This window comes from Spermophilus citellus, assembly GCF_964194105.1.
Source record: "Spermophilus citellus genome assembly, chromosome: 10".
Taxonomy (NCBI): Eukaryota; Metazoa; Chordata; class Mammalia; order Rodentia; family Sciuridae; genus Spermophilus; species Spermophilus citellus.
In genome coordinates, this window is record NC_138197.1 from 134,464,674 (window position 1) to 134,478,018 (window position 13,345).

A 13,345-nucleotide genomic window follows, 5' to 3' on the forward strand; every position below is an offset into this window, starting at 1 on the left:
AGGACCTGGGTCTGAGTCCATGTGTGTTTTTTGTGTTTGCACGAACTGCCTTCCGATCCCTGCGTGGCAGATCTTCCTGACCTTGTCATCCCACCTGTTCTGCCATGGCTGCTGACCTGACGGCATCCTGTTCCCTATTCCAACACCTCACTGTGCAGGGCGGTTGCTTATTTTTGAGTCTTTTCCCGCCAGACCTTGAGCTCTGTGAGGGTAGGACCCTTGTCCGGGGTTCTCCACCTGAGCACTAGGCAATGGATCAGTCTGTGAGTATGGATGACCTGCTGTGCCTCTGACCTTCCCCGAGAGCTTGGGTCTCTCCCCTGTAGCCTGCCATCTCCAGGAGCCAGAGTTGGTCCCTTCTCCTTACCAGCATCTCCCTGGTGCCCACTGCGGTGCCCGATAGGCCCCCAGGCATTGTCCTCTCCTTGTGGGAGTCCTGTAGTTATGCTGGGGTGAGGTGCCATCTAGAGCCCCACAGCTGGTAAGCGGGGGCTGGGTCCCTCTTGTGATGTCTGGTCACTGTTTGGTGTCATGATTATCTTTGTTTTTTCTTCAGAATTGATGGTGTGTTTGTGAGAGCCCAGGAACTGGAACTTGACTTGTAAGCGATTCATTAACTCTTCTGTAAATATTTTGGGGTTTGATGGACAAGTCTTCCCTTCCGGTTCTCTCTGCTCTCGCTGTGAACAACATCAGCACAGAAGCCTGTGTGGTACCCAACCTCTGCGTCAAAGAAAAATTCTCAGTGTCCTTTCAGAACCTGTGCCGCCACCTTGGGAAGTGGAGTGCTGGTGACTTTGAGGTCCTGTCCTTCTGCTCAAGGGCTTCTCCAGACCCCTCAGTGGCCTCGTCTTGACCTGGAGGGTGCCCCTGGGCCTTGTTCCAGGAGCGGAGCTGCGGGGTCAGAGGTGCTGTGTTGTGTGGTGCCCGCTGTGGCCTTGCCCGCACTTGTGTGTGCACTTGGGATGGTCAGACACCCTGTGGTGTCTCATTGCCTGATGGCCTATGTGGTCAGGGTTTTAGAGGCTTCTTAGTTCTCGCTGTCCCCTGTCTGTGAGAGCTTCTGCCAGTGCCACTGTCGTGTCTGTTCGCTGTCCTGCTGGTATACACTCAGCACACTCTGCTATGCCTCTGTCTGTGGGTTAGGGACGCGTCTGCTTCACGTTAGTGGGCCGGCTTTCCACTCTCACCGGGAGGTTCTTCACTTACGTCTGGGCCTTTCTGTGTTGTAGCACATCCTTTCAAAGAGGACTTCTTACATTTCTTCTAAAGGTTTTAATTCTGCCTTTGACCTTTAGTGCAGAGTGAACTTGGCATGGTATTTGACACCACAGCTCCTGGGGCACTGCTGTCCTCCCCAGCATCTCACACTCTCTGGGGCCCCTTTTGGGCACTCACACCAGTTCTGGCTCTCTCTCCACTCCGGTTCCACCTTCACCTGTGCTAGGTGATGGTGGCCTCGAGTTGGGTGGGACGGGCCACTTTCCTGGGTTCTTGTTTCTCTGCACTTCTGTGCTTTTATATGTTAATGTCAGCTTGTTAGGTTTCCAGAAATCTCAGAAATTAAGGTGGATCTATTGATCCATTTACAGAGAGTAATGTTTTGTTTTGAATTATTTAGTTCTGTTTTATTTTTAAACAAATGTTCCATCTTAAATGTATTGTACAACTCGTACAATTCATAGATATATTTTTAAGAAAGTATCCTTTAAAATTTCAATTTGTCTTTTTTGTTGGCCATATATATAAATGCAGTTGTTGTTTGTAGTTAATCATGTATTTGGGAAACTTGCAAACCTCTTTTGTCAGTCTTACAATTTATGTAGATTTGAGATTTCTAAGGAATCAGTCATTGGCATTGGTGAATAATGTCAGTATTGTTTTTTTCTCTCTGTTCTGTGTGTCTTTCTTGTTTGCATTTGCTGGCTAAGACGCTCACTGCGGGGTTGAGCTAGTGGGGAAAGCAGGTGTCTGGTGTGCCAGAGGCAGCCTTGAACTTCCTGCCCTTGAGGTGCCGGGGAAGGTGCCGGAGAGGTCTGCTAGATCCCCTTTCCTCCCATCTTCTGAAATAATATGCTTTTGCTTCTTTAATCTGTTCTGTGATGAGTTTTATTAATGGATTTCCTAGTATTGAACCAAGCGCGCATACCTGAAGTAAATGGAAATCGGTCATGAAGGATATATTGTTCTTTGCATTATGAGATCAAGTTTGAAAATGTCTAATGAGCTGTAACTGCCAGAAGGGGAAGTCAGATTTCTCTTTAATTTGAAACACGCTTTTTCTGACCATTTATCGATTGTTTGGTTATTCTCTGGCATGTAATCAGATGTGCTGAATATTTGTTCTCAGGATGGTGACACCCTAATGTTTTCTTTGAAAGTACAGTTTCCTTTCAGTGCTTAATTTTGAACATAATGGAACCTCTGTGTTTCACTACCTACCAGGAAGCCTGCTGTGAGCACCGGGTATGGATGCAGATGGGCATATTTGAATGAGGTGGGTGTGGATCATCCTCACGCCAGTGCAGGGTTATTGCCTGTTTGAAGAGTTCTCTGCTCAGTGGTGTGACCATGCGGTGGGTAGAGGTCTTGGGCTTTCTGTGTGTTTAATCTGAAAGGTGGTTGATTTTTGAATCCACATTCTAGATTCATTTCAGATTTTTGCTTTGTTTTCTTTCATTAAATGTTGTAATTCATGGATCATGTTGCAAAATCTCGAGTTATAAATAACTTCTTCTTTCTGAGCCTGCAGTGCATTTGGAGTTTAAGAAGTATATGTCCCGCAGGTCTTCTCAGTGTAACTGTATTTTGTTGCTTCTCTCAAAGAATTATCTCCATGGTACTTTATATGCTGTGAAGTGGTATTACTGATTCATATGGTAGAATTAGCGTGTTTTCAAATTTCTGAAATCAGGTTTTTTTTTTTGTTTTTTTTTTTAGTGAGTAATTGTCAGCACAGTGGCATTTTTGATTTCAGTTTATTTCACTTTTAGTATGCAGCATGTCTTAGCTCCCTTGTGGGCACTGAATGGCTAGAGTTCAGTTCAGCTGTGGAGGCCTGTAGAGGGTGTTTGGTAAAAGTACAAAATGCGGGCAGAAAGTGCCCTGATCTGGGCACCTCTCGAGCCCCTCCCAGCTTCCCAGGGAAAATCTGTTGCAGTGTTTAGGAGGAACCTTTTGCTTTTTGAATCAGCAAGCAGGAGAGCTGGGACTGCCTCCTCACATCCTTGGTCCTGCAGGTATCAAGCAGCAGCAGCAGCAGCAGCAACTATTTTGATTACTGCTGTTGAGTGTAGATTGATTTGCAGAAGAGATACTTTAGGAAGAGTTTAAGGTTTGTACTGCTTTTAATGAATTCCCACTCCAACAAAGACTTGAATATCAAGAATGTGAATAGAACTTTAATAGCTGATGCTACCCAGCGAGTGTTCATTGTCAGAGCTGCTCCAGACCAGTCTGTTAAACACATCCCCAGACTTAGGGCATCCTTCCTTATGGTCCCTCGGTAGGTTAGGCACTGCTTCCCCAATGGCTCCTTCACTTAACTGTGGACTAATGTGTTGTGACAGATCTTCCTCCCTCTCTGCTCTTTCTAAACTGACCCTCCTTCCACTGATAGCCCCATGCAGGGGAGAGCAGTGTTTCTCCTTCCCTGCATAGGCTTCTGGTACATTACCTGCACTTTTGACATATGAAATTGTGGGGATGTGACCTCTTGAAGAATGCTAGTGAACACCAGTAGGCATATGGGTGACACCAAGACCCAAATGTGGTCTCTTTTTTCAACAGTGCACAGCTGAAGTGTCTTGCAGAGAAATGTGCACAAAACCAGGAAGATCATATAAAGTTCCCCTGCCTACTCCATTAAGACATCTAGGGGAGGCTTGGGGGCGACACTTGAACTTGGAAGGGCATACCAAGTTGCTGATGCCTGCTTCCACAGTTATGTGAACCCTTGTGTCTCCTTGCCTGGTGCCTGAGGGGCTGTTTGTCCATGGCCTATAAAAAAGAAGAGTGGTCTTTGCCTCCCTGGTATTCTGGTATCTTAACCACTCTTGTGAACATGCCCCACAGGTTGTGCAAGGCTCAGTCTGGTGGGTGCCCCCCGGGGTGACTGCCAGGGGAAGCACTGTGGCGAGGCCCCGTCTAGTGGAGGGACTTGTCTTGGTACAGAAGCTGCAGGCGGGAGCAGGGTGGGTTTCAGCTTGGAGGGCCAGCTATTGGAAAAGCTCTGGACCAGGCACTTTCCTGACCATTGAGCCATCCAGCAGGCCTGTGTGTCCTGAACCACCAAGGGGAGTAGGGCCTGTGCCATGAGCATGTGCTGGCTTTGGACATCCCTTTTTGGGATCTGGTCTTGGGGGCATGGGGAAATCTTGAGGTCTTTGCCATCAGCTGAAGCTGCCTGTGTCTCCTGGAGCCTTCCTGTGAAGCAAGAGGAAGAGCCAGACTCCTCCTGCTGGAGAAGCATGTTGAGGGGCCTCAGTGGAGGAGCGAGGGCTATTTGCTTTACAGCCTTCTTCCTGGAAGTGTTTCAGGTGGCACCGCTTCAGTGGCAGTGATGGTGCTGGATGCAGTCCTATTGTGCCGTGGGCGCTTGTGCAGGATGTGAAGGGGGAGCGCCTGCTCAGGATGCATGCAAAGGCCCTGCGCATGAGTGGACATGCCCTCTGGAGACTGCTGGGCTTAATTTGTGCCCCTTTCAAGTGACACCTTGGTATACTTTAAAGATGCTCATTGGAAAGAAGTCATATGAAATCTGTCATTTACAATTTTTTAAAACTGGCCTGAAAGTAAGAGCTTAGAATTGACTCACTGTGTTCCTTAAAAAATAGCTCTATGTGAGGGGCTGAGGCTGGGGCTCAGTGGCAGAGCGCTGGCCTAGCATGTGGGAGGCACTGGGTTCGATTCTCAGCACCACATATAAATAAACTAATAAAATAAAGGTCCATACATTAAAAATAAAAACCAAAAAATTCTATGTGAGGCAAAGCACGTGTCCCTCTGTTGGGGGCAGGACCTCTTTCTCACGGTGCTGTTTAGTGCTAAAGATTAGGGAGAACTTGTCGCCATGAAAGTCACATGGTGAGGTGGCTGCAGGACGACACCCAGGCACGTCTTCTTGCTTTGCATGGTGGGGGTGAGATGAGAAAAACCACTGAAGTCTTCAAAGGCCTTGTTCTCCCACGAGCCAGACTACACATACATGCGCGCGTGCACGCGCGCGCTCTCTCTCTCTCTCTCTCTCTCTCTCTCTCTCTCTCTCTCTCTCTCTCTCACACACACACACACACACACACACACACACCTTTCCCACTAGCTGGAGTAGGGAGCCAGGTCTGGGGCATATTCAAAGGAGAAAGCAGACTGGGAGAACTAATGGGATTCCCGGTGAGCATTCTGTGTCCTGTCCAGAGCACAGGAACATGAGCTCAGGTGCAGGGTGGTGAGGAGAGCGGGGGCCATCTGCACCTGCATTCAGCTAGTGGAGATCTCAGAGCCCCTGTACCCACCAAGTGGGGCTGGGGACACAGCAGCCAGCCAGGGAGGAGATGCCTCCCCAAGGATCCTCGACACAGTGAGGCTGTAAGTGGTGCTGGGCGGGCATAGGAGAGGGGCTGCTCTTTTGGGTAGGGTGGTACCTGCGGTTTTCTCTAAGGCTTTGAATTGGGATCTCTTGCTGGAAGTCCTGGGAGCCTAGGAAGTTCAGGAGAAGAGGATTCCTGGCAGTAAGACCAGCAAACACAGAGATTGGGACAGAGGTGTCTGGGAGGGAACCCTGTGGTGGCGATGAAGTCAGAGCCAGGAAGCAGCAGCCCAGGTGCCTGGAGTCACAGTCAGGGGTTTGTGTTTTGTCTTCAGGGGCTTGACGTAGCTGGATGCCATTGTCATTGTCCTTGGCAACACTCTGGCAGGTGGGAAGCCCCCTGCTCTTCACAGTGGTGCTCAAGGCTGTCCCTAGCAATGCCATCTGGCTTGCTTTCCCTCTGTGCCCTCCTGCCCCACCCCTCACCTCAGTGCCTCAGAGCAGCCTGCGCTGCTTCCTGACTGCGTCTCCATGTAGACTACCCACCAGAAGCCCTCCTATCCTGGCTTAATGGCTGGCACTCCTCAGCATCCGTCTCCTCTCAAGACAAGCCGTCACCCTGTCCCATCCCAGAGGGTGCAAGGTGTCCCCGTGGAATCCTCTCCTGTCTGCCTCTAGGCTCTGAGCACAGCTGAGCCCCTCCTGGAGACTGCCTGGCAGCTGTGGCTTAAACACTCACATGCAGAGGGCACGCGGAGGTGTTGATGACTTGCAGGACACTTTCAGGGAGGGTGGCCCACTGTCCTGGACCCTGCTGTGACCAAGACCAAAGGGCTGGTGCAGGTGAGCTTCCTGCGCGGCTGGTGTCTGTGGGCAGCACCTCATTGTGTGTGGGAGGCCTCCTGGGCTCTGTCTCCCTTTGGGGCTTCTTTGGGAGGAGAACTTGGTGTAGTAGCCCATCTCCTCTTCTCTCTGAGGGTTGCCTCCATGGAGCCACCAGCTCTTTCCTTTCTCTCCTTGTAACTGTGACTGCTTGTCGCTGAGTAGTCCCTGCTTCTGCCCTTCTCTGGACTTGGGCCCTGGGAGGCTTGCTGGGGAGGGGTCCAGGGCCCAGTGAGGCCCATGTGTGCCTGTGGGTACAAGAACATGTCCTGTATCCTGCCACCCCTGTCTGATGAAGCTGCATGTTATCATGTGGCTTGCTTGGTGGCCTGGTGGCTGGGCATGGCATGTCCGATGCATTTGCAAACCATAGCTGATGTACTGTGGTCCAGGGTCCCCTGTCTCTCTCTCGGGTCACCTGAGGTGCTGCTGCTGGGAATGGCTTGTCTGGGTCCTGGTCCATCTTGGTCACCCTGGAGCCTCTGCAGCAGCTGCCAAGTTTTCACATGTGAGGAATCCTTAATGGGTGCCGTGTTATTAAGTGATGTTGGTCTTGAAGGTTTTTAAATATTCACTTCTCGCTAGAGCGGTTGACTTAAAATGGAAAGCACTTCAGCTCTTGGTGCATGGATGCATCACTCAGCAAACATTTGTCAGGTGTGCTGCGTCACAGGTGGATGTTTCCTTGTTAGCTATTGAGTGACCACAGTGGCCAGTGGCTGATGGACCAGAGTGTGTGAGGAGGAGGCTGGGTTCTGAGGCTGGTTTCGCCAATAGTAGGTGGCTCACCCTAGGTGGAGACCTCACCTGTGTGGGTTCCAGGTTCTTCTCCCTAAATCTCCGGCAGGGTCAGTGGTGACTTGGGGGGATCTGGACCCCAAGCCCAGTGAAGTGTAGGATGCGTGCATTGTGGAGGGGACCGACTCCAGGACAGATGCGGTTGGTTCTTAGGGTTTGGTGTGCTCAGCAGTGCTGTTGCTCGTTCATCTGTTGGAAGCTCACGGAGGCTTCACTGTGCCCCTCATACGAGGCTGGACATATGAGAGTGGACCAGGCAACAGCCTGGCCTCACCAATTGCTAGTGTCCTAGTGCGGGAAGTGATTGCCTCTTCCAGAAGGAGGCTGGGGAAGGAGCAGATGGCCACAGGAAATAGGGCTTGAAGTGAGTCTCAAAGGCCTCTGGGCAGTGGGACCTGAGCCAGAGTGGCAGCCCAGCGTGGCCAGGATGTGTGACTGGGGAGCTAGGGTTCACCTGCACCAGGGTTGGACTGAGGCCCAGGTGCTGTGCTTTGGCACCTGGGCTCGGGGTGGGGGGTGGTGGACAGAGACGTGGAACAGGTAAAGGTCTTTAAGCCATGGTTGTATATGCGTGCATGCATACACACACACACACACACACACACACACACACACACACAAATACAAACATATAGGCAAACTGAGCAGGCTGGGCCGAGTCTCTCACCATGTGTCAAGTGCCCCAGTACAGTGTTCGTTTATTTATCCACTTACCCAGCCACTGTTCACCTGTCTACTGCTGAAGCACTGCGGTACTGCCCAACGGAGCCCTTGGGCGCCCCTGTGCAGTCCTGGTGCATGGGAGTGCAGCGGGGCCTCTTTTGAGAGCCAACAAGGGCCTCAGGGTGAGCTCAGGGGTTGGGAAATACTTCACCATGTTGGTGAGTCAGTCAGAAGACAGACTTAAACTGGGATTGTTCTTTGTTTATATTTGCATTTTAATGGCCAGTGGGAAAAAATCCATACTATGTGTTGTATGTAAGAGTGGATCATTGTAAGCTCCCTGTGTTTACTTTTGCTTCACCACCTGCTCCATTTTCTTTCAGATTTTTGAAAGGATCTTGTTTATATGGGCAATCCGTCATCCTGCCAGTGGATATGTCCAGGGGATAAACGACCTTGTCACTCCTTTCTTTGTGGTCTTCATTTGCGAATACATAGGTAAGGCCACTTGATGGTTTCTGTCATAAATATGAAATATGAACTTTATAAGACTTGACATGTAACTGTGCACAATTATACCAATATTGAAAATTGGCACCACGTTTAGTGTTTCCAGTGCTGGGCAGCAGTGGAGAATGGCAGCTCTGCCGTGGATGCCAGCTCTCAGAAGTGCCTCACACCCGCATGCTCAGCTACTGAGACATCCAGGGGCAGCCACGATGGTTGCTGCCCTCCGTCTGCAGTAGTGGAAGAGAGACGAATGTGTTTGCCAGTGGGTTTACTTTCAATGGCCATCGGAACTCCGGCTTAATGGTTTGGATTTAAATGGATAAGGCCAAGGTATTAGTTGAAGATCTGCTTACAAGCTGAAGACCAGATCTTCAGTTGCATTCTGCAGCAGTTCATCAGTTTTCTATCTCTGATATACAAGTAGCATTTCCTTTTATTGGAATATTAATTACATGCAAAATAATGTTTCACAGATATTTAGTTTGGCCTGTGCCTTTTCTCTTGAGTACTTCTCTTGAGAGAATAGCAAACTGTAATATCTCTTTGCCTGTTTTGAACATGTTTAAAGTTTTTTTAGAAAATTTGGTAAGTTCTGGGTATGTTCTTTTGGATTCATTTATGACTAAAACCTAAATACACAGGAGGGGCTTTGCCCCTCAGTTGGAGCATTTTAATTTAAACGGGCTTCCGTGTGTCCTCCCTGAGCCCTCTTGGCATGTCTTGGCGGGGTTTTGGAGGCAGAGCTTTGGCCAGGTTGGCTTCGTTCTGCTCCAGACCGCCTCGTGGGAATCTGAGAGACTGGGTTCCCTGAGAAGGTTCTTCTCCACGAGGGGGACAGGCCCACAGAGCCGTGTGTCACAGCCCCTTGCATTTGGCTTCAGCTCGTGATTTCACAGGCAGTCTTTTCATTGCTAAGCAACTAATGAGCGCCGCTCCTCACCCCCTAATCATCTCTTAAGTGGGGAGAGGCCGCTCCTGAGAGTGCTCACACTCTGCCTCCACTCCCTCGTTTGGCAGATAATGAAAATGTTCGTAATGATCCTGGAACAGCAGGACCTCTGTCAGTGGCCCTCAGAGTTGTTAATTGAAAGGAGAAGTTCAACTGAGATGTGATTAGAGAATTGATATTCCATGTTAAATAGACCATTTAATTAACGTGGTAAATAAGTTTGTCTTAACTACTTTACCACCAACTTATGTTGTAGACCCAAGTGGTTCTTAATGCCTTGCCTGATTATTAGTGAGATGGGACGAAGGACATGACCATGGTGCTAATTGTCCAGAAGGAATAACTGGAAGAAGTGGAATTTTGCTCTACAAGTGGACTCTTCACATGGACTCGTACTCTTCCTGCCTTCCTGCAGTGCAGGCCACACACGTGGAAATGTGCACATACTACACATACGTACTCACACACGGAAATGTGCGCACATCACACGTGCATGCTCTCATACTCACACATATGTAAATGTGCATGCACCACACGTGCCCATTCTCATACATACACATGGAAGTGCACACACCACACGTGCACACTCAAACGAATGTGCTCACACCACCTGTGTATGCTGTCACACACACACATGCTCACACACACACAAGGACACCATGTGTTGAGTGGATATGCTCTCTGGCTTTGGAAAATATGCGTAGACCATACCATTTGTATTTCTGGTGGTTGACTCTTCCGTTAAGTGAACATTTTAAATTTTTGGTCCTGGATTTCAAATGTGATGGGTAGATTTGTAGTCCTCTAAGAACTTGCTTCCTGGGCTTAGAAATGTTCAGTTTTGTAGTCTGGGTCCATCATTTGTCATGCTGTTTAGCTGACTCTTGTTAAATTGCTTGGCGTCCCACTTTGCTTCCCTCTGGGGTGTGGTTCTGCTGCTCTGCAGACCTTCCTGGAGCACTGTGTGGAGCTGGCTCTCCCACTGGGCCTTGCTTTCTGTCCAACTCTACAAGTGCCGTGTGGCTCCTGTCCCCGTGGAGCCTGCAGTTGCAGCAGGAAACCCAGGTTTTACCTGCATGATTGGAAAGTTTGATCAAACAGTTAGCCTCCATGTTATCAAGAGGAAGCATAGGGTGCTATGAGAAGCTGTCCTAGCCCAGGCAGTCAGAGGAAGCTTTCTGGAGTGAAAGGGAACCAGGGTGGTGGGGATAGCAGAGAGCTGGCCTGGAGCCAGAGGGTACCCTCAGGGGCACTGATGAGTGGGCTGGAGGCTGGGGGCAGCTGTGCCCGGGGCTGGTGAACCATGTTGAGAACAGAGAGGAGTCTTCAGGGGTGGATGCAGGCTGGGAAATGTGGGCTCAGGTCCGGGTCTTCACACATTCGCACTGGCTGTGGCATGGAGATGAGGGTGTCTGGGAGCTGTGGTCAGTGCTCCTGAAGGCTGACTGGGCTGCTGTCTTCAGGAAGGCATCCCCAGAGGCTTTGGATGGGACCTTTCCTACAGAGAGAAACCTAGTGAAGTTTGCCAAGGTGCTGCTGCCCGCGTGCCTCAGCATTAGCACCCATACTCTTACTCAGGTGCTCTGACGCTTGGAGCAAGGTTGTTGGACTGTGCCTAGTGTATGTAGCCTCCGAAATAGAGGGGAGCTGGTATGGTTGTTGGCCTCTGGGTGTGGAATTCTGCCGGGGTCTCCGGGTGACGGACCTCAGACACATGTGAAACCTGAGCAGGAGTTGGATTCTCGTGAGGTGCATGCTGGCTGTGGCCCAGGCACCAACAACCCTGCAGCCCCTGGCCTGCTGTGCAGTGCTGCTGGTCCCCATGGGAGGGTGGTGCCTGGAGCGCAGTGCCCTGGGTGTGATGTGCTGGAGGGAAGCAACTCTGCCTGTCCCTCTGTGAGTGGCCCTGACTCCACGTGCTAGCCCTGGAAGGCCCCTCAATGCCATGCTCTCTGACTTGAGAAGGGACCTAGGGAGAGGACAGTCATTCGAGGAGGACCATGACTTCTCAAACTGGATTAACTGCTTCCCCACAGGGAGGGGGTGCTCACCTTTGGCTGGAGGCTGGCCAGGATGATCAGAGTCAGAGCAGAAATCAGGAGAGCGCGGGGGAAGTGTTCAGCGAAGGCAGCTTGGGAAATGAGGGAAGGCATAGGACATTTTGGAACCAGAGATGGAGCTGGAGCCGTGTGGGAGTGTTCTAGAGGTGTGTCAGGACCTGCGCTCGGGAATGTAGTAGGCCTGACTCAGGAGCGTGAGCCAAGTAACCCTGGGCTCCTTGTGGGCCTCCACCACTGGGGACGGGAGATTTGGTCCTGCACATGAATGAGATTTGGTCTGCAAATGAAAGTTAATACACATGCGTGCACGCACATCCACACCCATCCACACAGACACACCTGTACACACGTGCTCCTCATTGGTGCTGGCCACAAATTCTGAGCAACTGTGGAGCTAAACTTTGTGCAATGGCACTCACCAGTCTAGATGGGTTTTAGAGGAGCTTGCAATTGGGAAGGAGGTCAGGAGACCGCTGGTGATCTCAGAGGCAGGGGTAGGAGTATGGGAGGCACGTGGAGATGGCAGAGTGGTAAACACAGTCACTGAGGCCAGGCTGAGCCTGGGGAGAAAGTCCCTGAGTACAGCGTCATGATGGGGGCATTACTTACTTGGAGGAATTCATTGTGGAACAGTTCCATATGCCAGGAGGGTGCAGGAATTCTTGAGTTTCAGGGGTTGACGCCTTAGGGAGTGAGTGGGAAACTCCAGGCACATACGCGATAAGTTTGTAGATGCTTAAACACACATTCCAGATCAGACAGAACCTGGCATGGATGCTTGTTCTCGCAGAAGCTTCTGGAGCCACAGGCTGGTCAGTGCGTGGGTGGCCCTGGCAGCTGGCACCACCTGCTGCTGGAAAAGGCTTGAGGTGGGGCTTCATGCTTTGTCTGTGGAAGTGAAGGGGGCACTGCGATGACCACTGCTTTGGATGAAGCAGGACACTGGGAAAGATGAGGCAGGAACTGTGCCATCTTCATAAGAAGGGATCTTGGGCCAGGGTAGCAGGCCCCGACCTGGAGGAGCAGACTGCAGGGAGGCCTCTGGAGGAGGCCTGGAGTGTGTGCAGGCACACTGGAGCAGAGGCTGGATTGCAGGTGACGCCCAGTGTGCTTCCTAGAGCTGGGCCTTGGGGTGCTGTGGCACCACCCTCAGGCAGGTGCGGGAAGGGGAGGCAGGTCAGCTTCTCCTCCTCCCTCCTGTGCCCCTCCCACCCCACCCCATTTTCTTTTTTCATGCAGGCGATGGAACCCAAAGCCCAGAGCACATTAGGCAAGTGCTGTACCACTGAGCTGGAGCCCAGCCCTGAGCTTGCTTTATCCATGGTGAATTAAGTAGGAGCAGGGCCTGACATTCAGAGCCTAGAAGAGAGCTCTGCCAGAGGTTAGATTGGAAATCGGAGGGTTCCTGGAGTGACAGCTGTGAGGTACCGATCCTGAGAGAGTGGCCAGTGCAGAACCCTGGGGATCTCCGGGGCAGGGTCTCCAGAATAGTTGCATTGGCTGCAAGAAACTGGAAGGGTGACCCTCCTGTGGGAGTTGTGTGTACTTTCCTGTGCAGGGGCCTGGGTGTGGACAGTCCTGGCTGGTGTTACTGTCCTCACCGAGGTCACTGGGCTAAGGTTGCAGCTCTGAGGTGACTGGGTTCAGATGTCTCCCTGCACCTTGCCAGCTGCAGGCAGCCTCAGGCATGCCAGTGCTCCCTTCATGGGTGTGGGAAGTGGAGTTCATCATGGCGCCGGCCTCCTGGCTGCTGGGATTTCTGAAGGAGGACCCCACAGAAGCATAGCCTAGAGGCCTGTGTGGAGCAGAGTGTGTCCAGTAAGTGTTGTTCCTGATGCCACAGTCTTCCTGTGGTTATCCTGGCCTCTGGCTTTCCTCCACTAAAACAGGACCTGCACCTCCTTTGCACTCGAGTTCCAGATGTAGAGGTGGTGGTGAGGGGCAAAGGGCCCGTGG

The 13,345-nt window shown here is 51.2% G+C and overlaps 1 protein-coding gene across 3 annotated transcripts in view; it reads left to right on the forward strand.

Moving 5' to 3' along the window:
- The window catches only part of TBC1D22A (TBC1 domain family member 22A), a 309,293-nt gene that overhangs the window by 109,074 nt on the left and 186,874 nt on the right, over positions 1-13,345 (forward strand). For all 3 annotated transcript variants that reach the window (XM_081311235.1, XM_081311236.1, XM_081311237.1), the window contains one exon: positions 8,254-8,368. In XM_081311235.1, the coding sequence (XP_081167361.1) occupies positions 8,254-8,368 (115 nt within the window). The remainder of the gene's footprint in view (positions 1-8,253; positions 8,369-13,345) is intronic.